At 42.2% G+C, this 22,346-nt stretch overlaps 1 protein-coding gene across 1 annotated transcript in view; it reads right to left on the bottom strand.

The window, feature by feature from the left end:
• The window catches only part of kcnq3 (potassium voltage-gated channel, KQT-like subfamily, member 3), a 186,556-nt gene extending 166,890 nt beyond the window's left edge, over positions 1–19,666 (bottom strand). The window contains exons 1-2 of the mRNA XM_041841454.2: positions 19,429–19,666; positions 18,648–19,013 (exon numbers count right to left, since the gene is read on the bottom strand). Of these exons, the coding sequence (XP_041697388.1) occupies positions 18,648–18,952 (305 nt within the window). The 5' untranslated portion in view covers positions 18,953–19,013; positions 19,429–19,666. The remainder of the gene's footprint in view (positions 1–18,647; positions 19,014–19,428) is intronic.
• Positions 19,667–22,346: the final 2,680 nt, after the last annotated feature.

Genomic DNA, 22,346 nt, shown 5'->3' with positions numbered 1-22,346 from the left:
ACAGTTAAACTCAGTTTTTCACAATTCCTGACATTTAATCTAGCAAAAATGCCCTGTCTTAGGTCAGTTAGGATCACCACTTTATTTTAAGAATGTGAAATGTCAGAACGATAGTAGAATGAATTATTTATTTCAGCTTTTATTTCTTTCATCACATTCCCAGTGGGTCAGAAGTTTACATACACTCAATTAGTATTTGGTAGCATTGCCTTTAAATTGTTTAACTTGGGTCAAACGTTTCGGGTAGCCTTCCACAAGCTTCCCACAATAAGTTGGGTGAATTTTGGCCCATTCCTCCTGACAGAGCTGGTGTAAGTGAGTCAGGTTTGTAGGCCTCCTTGCTCGCACACGCTTTTTCAGTTCTGCCCACACATTTTCTAGAGGATTGAGGTTAGGGCTTTTTGATGGCCACTCCAATACCTTGACTTTGTTGTCCTTTTGGCCATTTTGCCACAACTTTGGAAGTATGCTTGGGGTCATTGTCCATTTGGAAGACCCATTTGCGACCAAGCTTTAACTTCCTGACTGATGTCTTGAGATGTTGCTTCAATATATCCACATCATTTTTCCTTCCACATGATGCCATCTATTTTGTAAAGTGCACCAGTCTCTCCTGCAGCAAAGCACCCCCACAGCATGATAATGCCACCCCCGTGCTTCACGGTTGGGATGGTGTTCTTCGGCTTGCAAGCGTCACCCTTTTTCCTCCAAACATAACGATGGTCATTATGGCCAAATAGTTCTATTTTTGTTTCATCAGACCAGAGGACATTTCTCAAAAAAGTACGATCTTTGTCCCCATGTGCAGTTGCAAACCGTAGTCTGGCTTTTTTATGGCCGTTTTGGAGAAGTGGCTTCTTCCTTGCTAAGCAGCCTTTCATGTTATGTCGTTATAGGACTCGTTTTTACTGTGGATATAGATACTTTTGTACCGGTTTCCTTCAGCATCTTCACAAGGTCCTTTGCTGTTGTTCTGGGATTGATTTGCATTTTTCGCACCAAAGTACGTTCATCTCTAGGAGACAGAAGGAGTCTCCTTCCTGAGCGGTATGACGGCTGCGTGGTCCCATGGTGTTTATACTTGCGTATTATTGCTTGTACATTTTAGTCATTTACCAGATGGTCTTATCCAGAGCGACTTATAGTTAGTGAGTTCATACATTTTTCAAACTGGCCACCCGTGGGAATCGAACCCACAACCCTGGCGTTGCAAGCGCCATGCTCTACCAACTGAGCTACAGGAGGCCACAGATGAACATGGTACCTTCAGGCGTTTGGAAATTGCACCCAAGGATGAACCAGACTTGTGGAGGTCTACAATTTTCTTTCTGAGGTCTTGGCTGATTTATTTTCATTTTTCCATGATGTCAAGCAAAGAGGCACTGAGTTTGAAGGTAGGCCTTGAAATACATCCACAGGTACACCTCCAATTGACTCAAATGATGTCAATTAGCCTATCAGAAGCTTCTAAAGCCTAAAATTAAAAGTCTAAATAAAGTCTAAAATTTTCCAAGCTGTTTAAAGGCACAGTCAACTTAGTGTATGTAAACTTCTGACCCACTGAATTGTGATACAGTGAATTATAATCTGTCTGTAAACAATTGTTGGAAAAATTACTTGTGTCATGCACAAAGCAGATGTCCTAACCGACTTGCCAAAACTAGTTTGTCAACAAGAAATGTGTGGAGTGGTTGAAAAACTAGTTTTAATGACTCCAACCTAAGTGTATATAAACTTCCGACTTACATTTACATTTTAGTCATTTAGCAGACGCTCTTATCCAGAGCGACTTACAGTTAGTGAGTGCATACATTTTTCATACTGGCCCCCCGTGGGAAACAAACCCACAACCCTGGCGTTGCAAACACCATGCTCTACCAACTGAGCTACAGGGGACTTCAACTGTAGGTGAGATACAACCACATATCACTGACAAATATACAGCATACGAACATTCCATTCCAGCCAAACAATGGACATATAGAGTTTTTCTATGAATTTCAAATATGAATTTCACATATGAAGGTACCCATAAGCAATAATTTCTGAGGAAAATACAAATGTGAAAAAGATGTTGATACAGCGTTTTGGAACGAAACTCTTCATGTTATTACACTGTAGTATGTGTGAATCCAAACGCAGATCTCCACATTGTTTGGACAATAAAGTAGGTATTTTTCCATTTCTATGAACAAATGCCATTGCTCTAAGTCATTGCGACCAATCGTTGATCATGACATTTTAGTAAGACTGTAGGTTCCCTGAGGGGGCACCTAACCTAGCGTTTAAGAGCATTCGGCCAGTAACCGAAAGGCGCTGGTTCAAATTCCTGAGCCGGCAAGGCAGACAAATCTGCTGTTTTGCCCTTGAGCAAAGCAGTTAACCCCCAACAACAACAACTGCTCCCTGGGCACCGATGACGTGGACGTGGATTAAGGCAGCTCCTCACACCTCTCTGATTCAGAGGGGTTGGGTTAAATGGGGAGACATTTGGGTTGAATGCATTCAGTTGTGCAACTGACTAGGTATCCCCTTTATCTTCTCCTATGGTGAATTACTCTGTCTTTTGGGTAAACACATTAAAACATTTGTAACATTAGTGATTACACTTCGGCACATTTTTTATTTGGAACAGAGAGATTTCAGTGACAAACCGCTGTCGTGACAATAGGATAAACAGCCCAGTGTGTGTACCGATGAGGTGATTGTCTGACTCAGTGTGTGTAGATCTGTAAAAGTGTGTGAGCGCAATTTATCTAGAAAACCGTGTCAAGTTTGAAAAGAAAAACAATGTTTTCAAAGGTGTAATCCATAAGTAACACTTGAATCCTACGTATACACATACATGCCGTGTAACCCTGGTCTGGCATGCAATATGAATAGCACGTTTGTGCCACTGTCACTGTTTGAAGAGTAATTGCATGTCATCCAACGATGGATACATTCACTGTACGGTAAAGACCGCGATTAATTGAGTGCTCGATTAATGTACGTGCATTTATGCATACTTGATTTAATTTCCCGGATGCATAAGTGTACCCTCCAGCTATGTATCCAATAAATATGAAGTTAGGTGGAGGTCCTCTGTAGCTCAATTGGTAGAGCATGGCGCTTTTAACGCCAGGGTAGTGGGTTCGATCCCCGGGACCACCCATACGTAAGAATTGATGCGCACATGATTGTAAGTCGCTTTGGATAAAAGCGTCTGCTAAATGGCATATTATTTATATTATAGGTCCGTGTGATGCAGAAGTAGTGGCATGTTTTAGATGCCAAAACGACATTAGTTTAGGTGTAAACATAGGAAAGAAACTGGCAATTCAAACAAGGCAATTCAATGATATCTGAGGAAATATATGAAATCCAAATTCTTTACAGCAGAGTCCTAAATGAACTTTTATTCCCAAATAGAAGGGTTCTACATGGAACCAAAAAGGGTTCTCCTATGGGGACAGCCAAATAACCCTTTTAGGTTCTAGATAACACCTTTTTTTTTAAAGAGTGTAATTCCTCTTCCGAGCAGTGAGTGATACTATGGGAGTGTTAAAGAGGAACTGACACTGTTTTATTCAAATCTGTTCATATACACCCTTGTAAAGAATATGACCCATCATTTTACATTCTGTGACAAGTCATGCTAACTTTCACGTTTTCCTAAATTCATAGAATGTTTGGAAATGACATATAGTTAGGTCTTTGTGAAAATGCTGAGTGATCCAGCCACGTCTCTGCAAGGCATATAATATTGCAGCTTTTCAAGTCTCTGATAGGAGACCCTCAAAGGAAGCTCATCCATCTTATTCTCAACTGACTGGACATTAGCAAATAGAACGGAGGGGAGTGCCAGTCGATATTCCCTTCGTCTCAGTCTCGAAAGGATGCCAGCTCATCTGCTGCGTCTACAAGTTCGAGGAACTAGATCAGAATCGGGAACGAAAGTGATCTATACTCTTCTGGAACAGAACCGTTATTTTAAAAGCATGGGAACCAGTTTACTTTATTTTACGCTGCGGGCATTATATTTTTGGGGTCCCACAAAAAACGCAACAAAGCGCCTATGCAAAGCCTTCACTGTCACTCAGAAACTTATTCCAGTGTCTGCCTTCCAGCTGAAAATCAATACCAGTGTGTGTGTGTGTAGGCTACCTGCCCCTCCGAAGCATAGGCTACTGGCTTACTGACATACAAGCGTGATTCAGAAATTAGGGAGAGATTCTTAAATAAGAGAAGAATGGATCAACTTTTTCAATTCTAGTTAAGGATACATTTACATTTTACTTTTTAGTCATTTAGCAGACGCTCTTATCCAGAGCGACTTACAGTTAGTGAGTGCATACATTATTATTATTATTTATTTTTTTTTTAATACTGGCCGCCCATGGGAAACGAACCCACAACCTTGGCGTTGCAAACGCCATGCTCTACCAACTGAGCCAAATCCCTGCCGGCCATTCCCTCCCCTACCCTGGACGACGCTGGGCCAATTGTGCGCCGCCCCATGGGTCTCCCGGTCGCGGCCGGCTACGACAGAGCCTAGCTGCTCTATCTGCACTGAATGGTGAAGTAATTTAATGTCGAGCTAAATGTACAGAAAAATGTTGATTTCAGAGATTTAAAAAAGAACAGAAAGGAACAATATAAACCTGTACGTTTTTGGGGTTCGAACCGGTTCAAAACGTTATTTTGCTGGTAGAACAGAATGAGGAAAAATATATAGTTATGTTCAGAATGAAACAATTGGAAAATGATTTCGGTTCCAACCACTGCATAATAGTATGAACTTTCTATTTTAAAAAAAAGTAAAGATGCGGAAGTCCGGTTCCGGTGGCATGCCTTTAATCAGAAACCAAAGCTCCTTGGGCTGGTCTCAGACGATCCCGCAGGTGAAGAAGCCGCATGTGGAGGTCCTGGGCTGGCGTGGTTACACGTGGTCTGCGGTTGTGAGGCCGGTTGGACGTACTGCCAAATTCTCTAAACGCCGTTGGAGGCGGTTTATGGTAGAGAAATGAACATTCAATTATCTGGCAACAGCTCTGGTGGCCATTCCTGCAGTCAGCATGCCAATTGCACACTCCCTCAAAACTTGAGACATCTGTGGCATTGTGTTGTGTGGCAAAACTGCACATTTTAGAGTGGCCTTTTATTGTCCCCAGCACAAGGTGCACCTGTGTAATGATCATGCCGTTTACATATCTTACATGTTTCACCAGAAACCAAAGATCCTTGGGCAGTTCCCAAAAACTGCCCAAGGAAACGTTTGATGCACTAGAATGGTCATATCTTTGGTCAGTGTTGGAACATATGATTAAAATATGATGCCAATCCCTCAGCCATTGTAATAAACAGGCAATACCTGCTCTGCTCCGTTCAGTATAACCATAAGTACACCAACTGATCTAATTTGTTATGAAAGCTCGAGTTTTTAAATATAATATGGTCTGAGAACAACAATATTGGCAGGCCAGGCATATAGCCAATATACTGTGATAATGTATTAGACCTACTCCCCAAACCTCATTTTTGTTACATTTATTAAGTCATGTTTAAAAAATAAATCTGGGCTGTACATCTTAGCTTGCTTTTTGACTACGAAAGTGATGTTGACTCAGAAAAGGTTGGTGATCACTGGTGTAGATGAAGGGCAGGAGACAGGTTAAATAAGGATTTTTAAGCCTTAAGACAACTGTATGTGTGCCATTCAGAGGGTGAATGGGCAAGACAAAAGATTTAAGTGCCTTAGAACGGGGTTACGGTAGTTGGTGCCAGGTACACCGGTTCGTGTCAAGAACTGCAACACTGCAGGGTTTTTCATGCTCAACAGTTTCCTGTGTGTATCAAGAATAGTCCACCACCCAAAGGAGGCTCACTTCTTTTTTCTTTTTTCTTTTCCTCTTTACATACTATATTTATTGTAACTTTTTTGCTCTGTGATGCGAGCTAACTATTAAATTATATTAACTTGTGTATTATGCATGTAGCCCCCCACAACAACAAAAAAAGAAAAAAATATTTTTGTATTTTATCTTTATTTAACTAGACAAGTCAGTTAAGAACAAATTCTTATTTACAATGACGGCCTACGCTGGCCAAACCCGGACGACGCTGGGCCAATTGTGCGCCGCCCTATGGCACTCCCAATCACGTCCGGTTGTGATACAGCCTGGAATTGAACCAGGGGGTCTGTAGTGATGCCTCAAGCACTGAGATGCAGTGCCTTAGACCGCTGCGCCACTTGGGAGAATAAAGATGGTCACAAAAAAAGTCACCAAATAGCAAAGTCAGGTTGGAACTAGTAAGATGACGCCCTTCTCCGTCTGCGCCATTTAATCATCCGTATTGCTCAGCTCAGATGCCTACATAGTACATACACATACATCATTTACAAAACACACACAAAGTCAGCTCAGACAGATCCAGCTCAGAGAAGCTCAGCTCATGAGTTCCACCAGTAACAGCTGTTAATTTACATGAGGGAGGGAGGGAAAATTAATGTGTTTATGCAACAAATGTCAGTGCATCGAATCGTATCGCATTGAACTGAATCGTTCTCTAATCAAACCGAATCGCACCAATCGTTTCAACCTAAAATGTATCGTTCCTGGATCTTATAAATGTATGTATAAATGTCTTTACTAAAATGTTTTAGGTTAAAATAACTTGTCTTTTGTTTTGCAGTATGGGTCCAGCATCCCCTCTTTAAAATAAACATCTGTTAGGCCTACAGTGAGGGAAAAAAGTATTTAATCCCCTGCTGATTTTGTATGTTTGCCCACTGACAAAGAAATGATCAGTCTATAATTTTAATGGTAGGTTTATTTGAACAGTGAGAGACAGAATAACAACAAAAAAATCCAGAAAAACGCATGTCAAAAATGTTATAAATTGATTTGCATTTTAAATGAGGGAAATAAGTATTTGACCCCCTCTCAATCAGAAAGGTTTCTGGCTCCCAGGTGTCTTTTATACAGGTAACGAGCTGAGATTAGGAGCACACTCTTAAAGGGAGTGCTCCTAATCTCTGTTTTTTACCTGTATAAAAGACACCTGTCCACAGAAGCAATCAATCAATCAGATTCCAAACTCTCCACCATGGCCAAGACCAAAGAGCTCTCCAAGGATGTCAGAGACAAGATTGTAGACCTACACAAGGTTGGAATGGGCTACAAGACCGTCGCCAAGCAGCTTGGTGAGAAGGTGACAACAGTTGGTGCAATTATTCGCAAATGGAAGAAACACAAAAGAACGGTCAATCTCCCTCGGCCTGGGCGCTCCATGCAAGATCTCACCTCGTGGAGTTGCAATGATCACGAGAACAGTGAGGAATCAGCCCAGAACTACACGGGAGGATCTTGTCAATGATCTCAAGGCAGCTGGGACCATAGTCACTAAGAAAACAATTGGTAACACACTACGCCGTGAAGGACACAAGGTCCCCCTGCTCAAGAAAGCACATATACAGGGCCGTCTGAAGTTTGCCAATGAATATCTGAATGATTCAGAGGAGAACTGGGTGAAAGTGTTGTGGTCAGATGAGACCAAAATCGAGCTCTTTGGCATCAACGCAACTCGCCGTGTTTGGAGGAGGAGGAATGCTGCCTATGATCCCAAGAACACCATCCCCACCGTCAAACATGGAGGTGGAAACATTATGCTTTGGGGGTGTTTTTCTGCTAAGGGGACAGGACAACTTCATCGCATCAAAGGGACAATGGACGGGGCAATGTACCGTCAAATCTTGGGTGAGAACCTCCTTCCCTCAGCCAGGGCATTGAAAATGGGTCGTGGATGGGTATTCCAGCATGACAATGACCCAAAACACACGGCCAAGGCAACAAAGGAGTGGCTCAAGAAGATGCACATTAAGGTCCTGGAGTGGCCTAGCCAGTCTCCAGACCTTAATCCCATAGAAAATCTGTGGAGGGAGCTGAAGGTTCGAGTTGCCAAACGTCAGCCTCGAAACCTTAATGACTTGGAGAAGATCTGCAAAGAGGAGTGGGACAAAATCCCTCCTGAGATGTGTGCAAACCTGGTGGCCAACTACAAGAAACGTCTGACATCTGTGACTGCCAACAAGTGTTTTGCCACCAAGTACTAAGTCATGTTTTGCAATGGGGTCAAATACTTATTTCCCTCATTAAAATGCAAATCAATTTATAACATTTTTGACATGCGTTTTTCTGGATTTTTTTGTTGTTATTCTGTCTCTCACTGTTCAAATAAACCTACCATTAACCTGATCATGTCTTTGTCAGTGGGCAAACATACAAAATCAGCAGGGGATCAAATACTTTTTTCCCTCACTGTATATGCCATGCTGAAAACCAAGTAAGGAAATGCCCTGCTTGGTAATTGCAGTCTTTCCTTTTCCAGTAAAAGGAAATACTTCCATATTAGCAAGGCATTATACAGCTATCTCTACTCTGAGAGCATAGGCATTTGGGGCTGTCTGCCAATGAGTGCACCAGTTTGTCTGCATGCCAAGGCGAGGGAAAGGATCGCTATACTGATCCAGGATAGATTTGCTGATGCACAACGTCTCTCCCTTCCTCTCTCTCTCTCGCCCCATCTCTAATATCTATCTGTATTTGTCTATCCTGCTCTTTTCTCTCTCTCCTTTAAGTGCATATCTCTCGTAACATGAGTCTGTGGAGCAAGAGTGGGTTTCAAATAAAATACATTTGTATTTGTCACATGCTTCTTAAAACAACAGGTGTAGACTAACAGTGGAACGCTTACTTACAGGCCCTTCCCAACAATGCAGAGAGAAAAATATTAACGAGGAATAAATACACAATGAGTAATGAACGATAACTTGGCTATATACACGAGGTACCAGTACTGAGCCGATACGCAGTGCCGTGAGTTTATTAAGGTAAATATGTACAGTTGAAGTCGGAAGTTTACATACACTTAGGTTGGAGTCATTCAAACTTGTTTTTCAACCACTCCACACATTTATTGTTAACAAACTATATTTTTGGCATGTCGGTTAGGACATGTACTTTGTGCATGACACATGTCATTTTTCCAACAATTGTTTACAGACAGATTATTTCACTTATAATTCACTGTATCACAATTCCAGTGGGTCAGAAGTTTACATACACTAAGTTGACTGTGCCTTTAAACAGCTTGGAAAATTCCAGAAAATGATGTCATGGCTGTAGAAGCTTCTGATAAGCTAATTGACATAATTTGAGTCAATTGAAGGTGTACCTGTGGATGTATTTCAAGGCCTAACTTCAAACTCTTTACTTGACATCATGGGAAAATCAAAAGAAATCAGCCAAGACCTCAGAAAAAAAATTGTAGACCTCCACAAGTCTGGTTCATCCTTGGGAGCAATTTCCAAACGCCTGAAGGTACCACGTTCATCTGTACAAACAATAGCATGCAAGTATAAACACCATGGGACCACGCAGCCGTCATACCGCTCAGGAAGAAGACGCGTTCTGTCTCCTAGAGATGAACGTACTTTGGTGCGAAAAGTGCAAATCAATCCCAGAACAACAGCAAAGGACCTTGTGAAGATGCTGGAGGAAACAGGTACAAAAGTATCTATACCCACAGTAAAACGAGTCCTACATCGACATAACCTGAAAGGCCGCTCAGCAAGGAAGAAGCCACGGCTCCAAAACCGCCATAAAAAAGCCAGACTACGGTTTGCAATTGCACATGGGGACAAATATCGTACTTTTTGAAGAAATGTCCTCTGGTCTGATGAAACAAAAATAGAACTGTTTGGCCATAATGACCATCGTTATGTTTGGAGGAAAAAGGGGGTGGCTTGCAAGCCGAAGAACACCATCCCAACCATGAAGCACGGGGGTGGCAGCATCATGCTGTGGGGGTGCTTTGCTGCAGGACTGGTGCACTTCACAAAATAGATGGCATCATGAGGAAGGAAAATTATGTGGATATATTGAAGCAACATCTCAAGACATCAGTCAGGAAGTTAAAGCTTGGTCGCAAATGGGTCTTCCAAATGGACAATGACCCTAAGCATACTTCCAAAGTTGTGGCAAAATGGCTTAAGGACAACAAAGTCAAGGTATTGGAGTGGCCATCACAAAGCCCTGACCTCAATCCTATAGAACATTTGTGGGCAGAACCGAAAAAGCGTGTGCAAGCAAGGAGGCCTACAAACCTGACTCAGTTACACCAGCTCTGTCAGGAGGAATGGGCCAAAATTCACCCAACTTATTGTGGGAAGCTTGTGGAAGGTTACCCGAAACGTTTGACACAAGTTAAACAATTTAAAGGCAATGCTACCAAATACTAATTGAGTGTATGTAAACTTCTGACCCACTGGGAACGTGATGAAATAAATAAAAGCTGAAATAAATCATTCTCTCTACTATTATTCTGACATTTCACAATCTTAAAATAAAGTGGTGATCCTAACTGACCTAAGACAGGTCATTTTTACTAGGATTAAATGTCAGGAATTGTGAAAGATTGAGTTTAAATGTATTTGGCTAAGGTGTACGTAAACTTCAGACTTCAACTGTTCATACAGCTGAAGTCAGAAGTTTACATACACCTTAGCCAATTTTTAAGGCCTTCCTCTGACAACCGCCTGGTATAGTGGCAGGAAGCTCGCTCTACACACACACACACACACACCCACACTGTGTGCGCCTAAAGAAATGAATGCCTATAAAAAGGTATCTAACTGATGGGATACACAAGCTACATTCCTTGCCAAATGACAACAGTTTTATCACAAATTCAAAATGGACTGGTTGACTGAAGTAGGGAAATATGTGTTCCAACAATGAGCTGCAGTTTTGGAATAATTAATAATTAGACTATTTCGCCATTTTCACTAGTTACCACAGCCACAAAGACACAATTGGCTATATTGTAAAGATTTATGAAAACAAAAATTAGCTTTTTGGTCTTAATTTAAGGTTAGGGTTAGGCATAAGTTTAACAGTGTGGCTAGTGTTAAGGGTAAGGTTTAAAATCAGATTTTAAAGAAGCGAAATTGTAGAAACAGGCAGGGTTTATGACTTTGTGGCTGTGGTAACTAACGATAGTAACGACCCTACTTCGCAAACTGCTAGTGGCATTTAGAATTGGTTAGCCTAGGCTATCACAACCTCCCCCCTAAAAGAAGACAGGTTCCATACTGAAAATATGCAAAAACATTAGTTTGATAAAGACAAAGTGCGTATTTTCATCAGAATCATTAAGCCCACTCACCAAACAGATAATGAAATCGCCATGCAGTGTTCAATGTAGAATTGTTAATCCATGTAGAAAATTCCAAGGAATAATAATCGAACATCTGTATATCAAAAAGAAGACAGATTTTGGTTTGTAACGATGATCGCTGAAAATAACTGTTCCAGCCGCAGTATTTTGTTCTATTTTATTCTGTTATATTACATCATGTTTTATACTATAAAATAAGTGTCTTCACTGTGATAAGGGCTCGGGAAATAAAAGCTTCTTGTCTGCTAAACTAACATTGCACAGCCATAGGCTTCTACAAGCAAGCACCACACTGCTGGGGTTACATATTTTTGCATTTTAGTCATTTAGCAGATGCTCTTATCCAGAGCGACTTACAGTAGTGAGTGCAAACATTTTCATAATGGCCCCTGTGGGAATCGAACACACAACCCTGGTGTTGCAAGCGCCATGCTCTACCAACTGAGCTACACGGGACTACGATATAAGTCTATGTCATGGAAAGAGCAGGTTTTCTTAATGTTTTGTGCACTCAGTGTATGTAGCAAACATACAGTGGGGAGAACAAGTATTTGATACACTGCCGATTTTGCAGGTTTTCCTACTTACAAAGCATGTAGATGTCTGTAATATTTATCATAGGTACACTTCAACTGTGAGAGACGGAATCTAAAACAAAAATCCAGAAAATCACATTGTATGATTTTTAAGTAATTCATTTGCATGTTATTGCATGACATAAGTATTTGATACATCAGAAAAGCAGAACTTAATATTTGGTACAGAAACCTTTGTTTGCAATTACAGAGATCATACGTTACCTGTAGGTCTTGACCAGGTTTGCACACACTGCAGCAGGGATTTTGGCCCACTCCTCCATACAGACCTTCTCCAGATCCTTCAGGTTTCGGGGCTGTTGCTGGGCAATACGGACTTTCAGCTCCCTCCAAAGATTTCCTATTGGGTTCAGGTCTGGAGACTGGCTAGGCCACTTACGGAGCCACTCCTTAGTTGCCCTGGCTGTGTGTTTCGGGTCGTTGTCATGCTGGAAGACCCAGCCACGACCCATCTTCAATGCTCTTACTGAGGGAAGGAGGTTGTTGGCCAAGATCTCGCAATACATGGCCCCATCCATCCTCCCCTCATTATGGTGCAGTCGTCCTGTCCCCTTTGCAGAAAAGCATCTCCAAAGAATGATGTTTCCACCTCCATGCTTCACGGTTGGGATGGTGTTCTTGGGGTTGTACTCATCCTTCTTCTTCCTCCAAACACGGCGAGTGGAGTTTAGACCAAAAAGCTCTATTTTTGTCTCATCAGACCACATGACCTTCTCCCATTCCTCCTCTGGATCATCCAGATGGTCATTGGCAAACTTCAGACGGGCCTGGACATGCGCTGGCTTGAGCAGGGGGACTTTGCGTGCGCTTCAGGATTTTAATCCATGACGGCGTAGTGTGTTACTAATGGTATTCTTTGAGACTGTGGTCCCAGCTCTCTTTAGGTCATTGACCAGGTCCTGCCGTGTAGTTCTGGGCTGATCCCTCACCTTCCTCATGATCATTGATGCCCCACGAGGTGAGATCTTGCATGGAGCCCCAGACCGAGAGTGATTGACCGTCATCTTGAACTTCTTCCATTTTCTAATAATTGCGCCAACAGTTGTTGCCTTCTCACCAAGCTGCTTGCCTATTGTCCTGTAGCCCATCCCAGCCTTGTGCAGGTCTACAATTTTATCCCTGATGTCCTTACACAGCTCTATGGTCTTGGCCATTGTGGAGAGGTTGGAGTCTGTTTGATTGAGTGTGTGGACAGGTGTCTTTTATACAGGTAACAAGTTCAAACAGGTGCAGTTAATACAGGTAATGAGTGGAGAACAGGAGGGCTTCTTAAAGAAAAACTAACAGGTCTGTGAGAGCTGGAATTCTTACTGGTTGGTAGGTGATCAAATACTTATGTCATGCAATAACATGCAAATTAATTACTTAAAAATCATACAATGTGATTTTCTGGATTTTTGTTTTAGATTCCGTCTCTCACAGTTGAAGTGTACCTATGATAAAAATTACAGACCTCTACATGCTTTGTAAGTAGGAAAACCTGCAAAATCGGCAGTGTATCAAATACTTGTTCTCCCCACTGTAGAGCAGGGGAAGATTTCAGTTTGAGTCATCAGGCAAAAATATATACAGTATCAGTCAAAAGTTTGGACACACCTACTCATTCCAGGGTTTTTATTTTTACTATTTCTACATTGTAGAATAATAGTGAAGACATCAAAACTATGAAATAACACATATGGAATCATGTAGTAACCAAAAAAGTGTTAAACAAATCAAAATATATTTTAGATTCTTCAAAGTAGCCACCCTTTGCCTTGATGACAGCTTTGCACATTCTTGGCATTCTCTCAACCAGCTTCATCGGGTAGTCACTGGAATGCATTTCAATTAACAGGTGTGCCTTGTTAAAAGTTAATTTGTGGAATTTCTTTCCTTTTTAACCTCTACGGGATCGGTGTCCCGTATACGGGTTGAGCTAACGTGCGCTAATGTGATTAGCATGACTGTTGTAAGTAACAGCAAACTTTCCAGGACATAGACATTATATGGGCAGAAAGCTAAAATTCTTGTTAATCTAACTGCACTGTCCGATTTACAGTAGCTACTACAGTGAAAAAATACCATGCTATTGTTTGAGGAGAGTGCACAACAACAACAAACTTTTCACGGCAACTGGTTTTATACATTCACCTCTGAAGGTAAATAATGTACTTACATTCAGTATTCTTGCTCTGATTTGTCATCCTAAGGGTCCCAGAGATAAAATGTAGCATAGTTTTGTTTGATAAAATCCATTTTTATATTCAAATGTAGGAACAGGGTTCTACAGTTTGAATCAATTTTTATATTCAAATGTAGGAACTGGGTTCTATAGTTTGAACCCCTCCACACCCACCCACCCCGCCCGGCCATCTAGAAGTGTGAAAGTTAGTGTATAAGCTAATGATCCATCATGTATGACATTCCTGGGAGTGTGTAAACTTACATTTTGTATTATCATATCATTTTTGTATGTTCTCTATAGTTATGTACTTGAAAATGTATCAATTGACCAATGCGGCACATTTGGGCAGACTTGATTCAATATAGTCCAGTATTGCAATGCTTCACTGGATCAATCTGAAACTTTGCACACATTGTGCCTAAACTGCAATATTATATTGTGGCCTTTCTCTTGCATTTCAAAGATGATGAAAAAATTTATTATTATAATTTTTGTTTGTATGATATTTTACCAGATCTCATGTGTTATATTCTGCTACATTAATTTCACATTTCCACAAACTTCAAAGTGTTTCCTTTCAAATGGTATGCATATACAGTGAAGGAAAAAAGTATTTGATCCCCTGCTGATTTTGTACGTTTGCCCACTGACAAAGACATGATCAGTCTATAATTTTAATGGTAGGTTTATTTGAACAGTGAGAGACAGAATAACAACAAAAAAATCCAGAAAAACGCATGTCAAAAATGTTATAAATTGATTTGCATTTTAATGAGGGAAATAAATATTTGACCCCTCTGCAAAACATTACTTAGTACTTGGTGGCAAAACCCTTGTTGGCAATCACAGAGGTCAGACTTTTCTTGTAGTTGGCCACCAGGTTTACACACATCTCAGGAGGGATTTTGTCCCACTCCTCTTTGCAGATCTTCTCCAAGTCATTAAGTTTTCGAGCCTGACGTTTGGCAACTCGAACCTTCAGCTCCCTCCACAGATTTTCTATGGGATTAAGGTCTGGTGACTGGCTAGGCGACTCCAGAACCTTAATGTGCTTCTTCTTGAGCCACTCCTTTGTTGCCTTGGCCGTGTGTTTTGGGTCATTGTCATGCTGGAATACCCATCCCCGATCCATTTTCAATGCCCTGGATGAGGGAAGGAGGTTCTCACCCAAGATTTGATGGTACATGGCCCCGTCCATCGTCCCTTTAATGCGGTGAAGTTAAAACCACAAGCATAAACCTCCATGTTTGACGGTGGGGATGGTGTTCTTGGGGTCATAGGCAGCATTCCTCCTCCTCCAAACACGGCGAGTTGAGTTGATGCCAAAGAGCTCGATTTTGGTCTCATCTGACCACAACACTTTCACCCAGTTCTCCTCTTAATCATTCAGATGTTCATTGGCAAACTTCAGACGGGCCTGTATATGTGCTTTCTTGAGCAGGGGGACCTTGCAGGCGCTGCAGGATTTCAGTCCTTCACGGCGTAGTGTGTTACCAATTGTTTTCTTGGTGACTATGGTCCCAGCTGCCTTGAGATCATTGACAAGATCCTCTCATGTAGTTCTGGGCTGAATCCTCACCATTCTCATGATCATTGCAACTCCACGAGGTGAGACCTTGCATGGAGCCCCAGGCCGAGGGAGATTGACCGTTCTTTTGTGTTTCTTCCATTTGCGAATAATCGCACCAACTGTTGTCACCTTCTCACCAAGCTGCTTGGCGATGGTCTTGTAGCCCATTCCAGCCTTGTGTAGGTCTACAATATTGTCCCTGACATCCTTGGAGAGCTCTTTGGTCTTGGCCATGGTGGAGAGTTTGGAATCTGATTGATTGATTGCTTCTGTGGACAGGTGTCTTTTATACAGGTAACAAACTGAGATTAGGAGCACTCCCTTTAAGAGTGTGCTCCTAATCTCAGCTCGTTACCTGTATAAAAGACACCTGGGAGCCAGAAATCTTTCTGATTGAGAGGGGGTCAAATACTTATTTCCCTCATTAAAATGCAAATCAATTTATAACATTTTTGACATGCGTTTTTCTGGATTTTTTTTTTTTTATTCTGTCTCTCACTGTTCAAATAAACCTACCATTAAAATTATAGACTGATCATTTCTTTGTCAGTGGGCAAACATACAAAATCAGCAGGGGATCAAATACTTTTTTCCCTCACTGTACTTGCTTCAGTTCCTGAGCTACAGGCAGCTGGATTTGGGTATGTCATTTTAGGCGAAAATTGAAAAAAAAGGGGTCCGATCCTTAAGAGGTTAATGCGTTTGGGCCAATCAGTTGTGTTGTGACAAGGTAGGGGTGGTATACAGAACATAGCCCTATTTGGTAAAATACCAAGTCCATATTATGGCAAGAACAGCTCAAATAAGCAAAAAGAAAATGACAGTCCATCATCACTTTAAGACATGAAGGTCAGTCAATCCTGAAAAATTTCAAGAACTTTGAATGTTTCTTCAAGTGCAGTCACAAAAACCATCAAGCACAATGATTAAACTGGCTCTCATGAGGACCGCCACAGGAAAGGAAGACCCAGAGTTACCTCTGCTGCATAGGATAAGTTTATTAGAGTTAACTGCACCTCAGATTGCAGCCCAAATAAATGCTTCACAGAGTTCGAGTAACAGACACATCTCAACATCAACTGTTCAGAGGAGACTGCTTGAATCAGGCCTTCATGATCGATTAGCTGCAACTAAACCTCTACTAAAGGACACCAATAAGAAGAAGAGACTTGCTTGGGCCAAGAAACACCAGCAATGGACATTAGACCGGTGGAAATCTGTCCTTTGGTCTAATGAGTCCAAATTGGAGATTTTTGGTTTTTGTGAGACGCAGAGTAGGTGAACGGAAAATAGTAAAAAAAAAAGAAAGAAAGAAAAACCCTGGAATGAGTAGGTGTCCAAACTTTTTACTGCTACTGTATATAATAATAATAATAATAATAATAATAATAATAATATAGGGCTACACATTTTATGTGTTTACACTTCCATAGCCCTGACTAGTTACAGAATGAAAAGAGATACGCAAGCATCATCCTGATATGTAAAATAGTGATATAAATGAATACACACAGTAAATTTGAAAGACACATGCACGCACACAAACACTTCCAGCCATCCTCTACTCAAGCCCCGGGAAACTAAGTGCCACCCATATGTACCTCTCCCTGATCCCTTCACCCCACTACTAAGAATCCCATTTGTCACTAGTCTCCTATCACTCACATCTCGCTAGTCCAACCTTAGTCACTCTGAACACACTCTGAAGGGTCCCTTACTAGAAATGGGCTATTGCTACTCCAGGGTCACACATCAATCTTGGCAACTGCCCTCTTTCTACTATTGCAGGGAAGTAAACCCTGACCTGGGCTAAATTAATGTTATTAATCAGCCCTATCTGACTCCATACGAGATAGATAGAGACAGACAGACAGACAGACAGAGTTTGCAATCTGTTATTGAGACCTATTTCACACAGATTGGGTACTCAGTCGGGGTCTCAACTTACTGTTGAGAGTTAGTATAATAGAATACACAAGGTGCGATTTCGAAATTTGGTTGTGCATCAGCAGTCACTCAGCTAGCCTATGTCAGCTAAATGTTTAGCTGCCAGCTATCTAAAATTGTAGTAAGCATGGTCAAATTACCGACTAGGGTTGGGCCCATTGATCATCAGTTATCATATCAAAAACTACAAACATTTGCCTCCATTTTATTGCAAAATGTGTAGAATTGCAGGAAATTAGCTGTAAAACTGCTTATTTTTCTCTCCGTCCCATGGCAAAATGTGTAGAATTGCATCAAACTTGCTTTAAAATGGAAAAATATTCACTACGCCCCATGGCAAAATGTGCAGAAATGCAGGAAATTAACTTTAAAACATTAAATAATGTTTTGCTCACAAGGTGGGGGGGGATGGGTAGATGTGGATACGACCCAAGAGCCACTGCGGCTCCCCATGATGAGTTCCGATGTTTTGTGGCCCCCACCCACATCAAAGTTGGCCATCCCTGCCCTAGACTATTGGTCATCATTTCATTTGAGAACAATTTGCTTTTGGGTTTGGTTTGAGGCATCCATCCCATTTAGGTGTTATTGTATTGTCCTGGTGAAACAGACGTCTTTCATTGACTTAAAACTACCACTTCTCCAATTAATCAAAATTAAACGATTACTGGACTTACATACATACACAGTTACTCATCTGTGAAGGGATTTGTGACATGGACAAACAGGTTGAAGAAAAACCATACATTTTGCTCAATTACAAAAGGGCTGGCTTAAAAAAAATGTAGGTTTTAAATTGTGAGTGCTAAGTCTTGGAAATGGCTGACTACTTATGCCCAAATTACTTGGGCAAGACTGATAAGTGAGACACTTGAGATGTGTGCTCTGAGCATATCATGCTGTCTACCGCAATTTCTATCTTAGGGCAATATTTTCTGCATAAATGGCTTGGAAGTGAAAATTAATAAAATTGACTTGACATCTGTGATTATTTTCACAGGTGCCAGGTGTGCTTTTTTATTTCTCTACAGTTTTCTGCCAGAGACTTTTCTCAGCAAATGTTTCAAATTGAAATACTGTAGAACAAAGGGAACAAATGTATGTGTGTGAGTAAAACAGACGTCACATCGAGATTTGGGTTACTTACACAAACGCGTGGTACAGTAGCGCCCATCCTCGCGGTCTCTCCAGGGCGTCATAAATAAGGGTTTGAATTCTCCGCTTCCTGATGTTATTCCGTTTAACGGGTCGCGTGTACCCCAGGGGCGTCTTGGCCAACAGTCCGAAACCCTGCGTGCTCCTCTTGAAATCTTCCCGACCTGGAGCCACCAACAGGAGAGCTCCATCTTTGTCCACCCCGGCCCCTTGGTCCAAGTCCACGGGCAGGGCTGATGTCTTTTTGTCCCTCTGCTCCTCAGAACCGTTAGCAACATTTCTGGACCTGATCCCCATGTTCACTCGTGATCCTTGGCGCCGCGCTTATGGAGATCTGGTATGAGCCGCATGCCATGATCTGAGGCGATAAATCAAGATGACTTCAGCAGAGGGTCATGTAGGGATCTGGTCCCCTTCATAAAGGGAGGTGCTCCGCAGTCTGACTGGAGGGGGTGTGTGTGTGCGTGTGTGTGTGTGTGTGTGGGTGGGTGGGTGCGTGTGTGTGCGCGTGGGGTGGGGGGGTCATACCTAACGGCTACAGCTACTATGAATGGAAACATTCGACCACATTAACAAGAATCGAGCAACAATTGCACGGCATGTTATTTCATAACCCTTAACAGACTGTCAACAGTTAATAGGCTACAACACCTTGTATTTCCATCGCTAAAATGTGAAAATAACTCAGAAAACATAGGCTAGGCGAGCTCAAAACACTGGCTAAATTATCCATGAGGAACGAGACGTCCACACGGACTTGACCCGTAGCCTACCCGTGCTCCAAAGCCGACCGCTCCCGACAAAGCATGATTTATGTTGAGGCTTCCTCCTTCCAGTCTCCACCTGCCGCTCCTGATAAAACAAACGCTGTGAAGAGAGGTGGGGTATGGATGAGATAGATGTCTTGCCTGTAGGAGAAAGGAGTCGATACTTAAACTGAAATCCACCACCACTAAGCATTAATGATACTAGGGAAGGATTCCTTTTTCTTACAAATAGTCGCGAGCACAAGTTGCCTGGCTACTCAGACTACTTGCCACGCCCACGGACGTTAGTTTCTTCAAGTGTATAGAGAACGTCAGAGCAGTGGTAGAATTTAGTGTGAGTCGTCAGGCTAGCTAGAGCGAAAAGATACATTGTCATCTTCAACCTAGGCTGCAGAGCCTTCTGGAGCACGTGATGCATTGCTGTCATTTTACATTTTAGCAGATGCTCTTATCCAGAGCGACTTACAGTTAGTGAGTGCATACATTTTCATATTGGCCCCCCGTGGGAAACGAACCCACAACCCTTGCGTTGCAATCGCCATGCTCTACCAACTGAGCTACAGGGGACTACAGGGGACATCGCACGTGCGTAAAATTATGTCAATATTACATGATTATCAAATTAGATTAAGCTAGCCTATTTGTTACTTTTATATTGTGTTAATTGTTCGTGATGAGCAGAGCAAATTGTAATTAGGAATATTTTAAATCTGAATGTCAGTGGGCAGTGGCCCCGTGTAACTCAGTTGGTAGAGCATGGCCCTTGCAACGCCAGGGTTGTTGGTTTGATTCCCACGGGGGGGCAGTATGAAAAATAAGAGCGTCTGCTAAATGACGTAAATGTGAATATGATTTGCAGCACACACTGGTTTTAAAGGTAATTTGTCAATGTAGGTGTAATCAACGTAGAAAATATATTGAATTTGAAAAAAGTTATAAACCAGAACAGTTTTCTTCTCATTTCAACCAGCATTGTAAATAATGAAATTAGGGTAAAACTTCAATTTAAATAAATTGAATACATCTGACTAACAGGTTGTTAAATCAATATAATTTCAACATAATCATCATAACTATATATATGTTGAAATTGCGTTGAGAATTCCACATAGAAACATTCAAGATCTTTTTAATCCTATTCATGTATTGAGTGATTGAAATTATGTGGAATGTTATATTTGATTAGACATTTAATTTGAGGTAGTCTATGTAAATGACTATGGAAGCTGATCAACGTCTAAATGTGTTGACATGATGGCTCAGCTGAATCGAACATAGCTTATTTTGAAAGCTAAGCAGAGTACATAGAAGTAGCGGTCTAGTGGCGCAGCGGTCTAAGGTACTGCATCTCAGTGCTTGAGGCGTCACTATAGACCCCCTGGTTCGATTCCAGGCTGTATCACAACCGGCCATGATTGGGAGTCCCATAGGGCGGCGCACAATTGGTCCGGGTTAGGCCGTCATTGTAAATAAGAATTTGTTCTTAACTGACTTACCTAGTTAAATAAATAAAATATAAAAAAGTAGGCTTCTGGATGGAAGTCCGGTTATCACTGAAGTGCATATACCAGTCACTGTACATGTGGAAATTGTTGGACTGGGGCTTCATATTGTATTTAAATTTGTCACGTGTGGTAAACAACGGGTATAGACTACCAGTGACATGCATACTTATTAGAAAAATTATAACACAAGGAATAAATACACAATGAGTAACGATAGCTTGGCTATATACACGGGGTACCAGTACCGAGTCGATGTGCAGGGGTATGAGGTAGCTACTTTTGTATACGTAATGTATGTGGACACCCCTACAAATTAGTGGATTTGGCTGTTTCAGCCACACCCGTTGCTGACAGGTGTATAAAATAGAGCATTCAGCCATGCAATCTCCATAGACAAACATTGGTGTCACGGTTTCGGCCGAGGCTGCTCCTCCTCCTTGTTCGGGCAGGCTTCGGCGGTCGTCGTCTCCGGAGTACTAGCTGCCACCGTTCTTTGTTTTCGATGTTTGATTGGTTTGGTCTGTTTAGTACACCTGTTCATGTTTAGTGTTGATTATGTGTCCTATAAGTTCTCGTTGTTTCTGTCATGTGTTGTGTGTAATTGTTTTCCTGTCGTTTGGTGCAGTGCTGTTTGCCAGTCGCTCTTTGTGTACTGACGCACTATTGTTTTGTGCGCAGTTTCGGTTTTGGAGTGTTTTACGCACTGTGGCGTATTTCGCCTCCGGGTTGTTTGACCCGTGTTGTTATTTTGGAATTTCTAGTAAAGTCTGGATTGACTTAGCTCCTGTGTCCTGCAATTGATTCGCACCACATCCGCATCAGAGAACGTGACAGAATTACACACCATAAGATGGAATCAGCAGGAGCAGCTGCAGCACCTGGGTCGCTTGAGGAGTATATCAGCGGTCAGGATGACCAGATCCGACAACTGGGGACCGCTCTGCAGGACGTCATCAACACCCTGCACCGATTGGAGTCCAGAGGGGTACCCACACCTCCACCTACCTTACCACCACCATCGGTCGGTCCGCCCGTCCCAGGCCCGGAACCCAGTGGGATTCAGCTCTCACTCCCGAGGGCGTATGACGGCACAGCTGCCGGGTGTCAGGGGTTCCTCCTGCAGGTGGAGCTCTACCTGGCCACTGTACACCCGGTGCCCTCGGGACACGAGAGCGTTTCCGCCCTCATCTCCTGTCTCACGGGCAAGGCGTTGGAATGGGCCAACGCCGAGTGGAGGAGGATAGACGCCACCACCATCTCCTACGCGGAGTTCTCCCGTCGCTTCAAGGCCGTGTTCGACCATCCACCTGAGGGCAAAGCGGCGGGGTGCGTCTATTCTACCTCCGACAGGGGAGGAGGAGCGCACAGGCATTTGCACTGGAGTTCCGGACTCTAGCAGCAGATGCAGGGTGGAATGAA

This window comes from Coregonus clupeaformis, unplaced genomic scaffold (assembly GCF_020615455.1).
Source record: "Coregonus clupeaformis isolate EN_2021a unplaced genomic scaffold, ASM2061545v1 scaf0021, whole genome shotgun sequence".
Taxonomy (NCBI): domain Eukaryota; kingdom Metazoa; phylum Chordata; class Actinopteri; order Salmoniformes; family Salmonidae; genus Coregonus; species Coregonus clupeaformis.
Note: the sequence above shows the minus strand (reverse complement) of the source record. Positions and strands in the feature narration are given on the sequence as shown.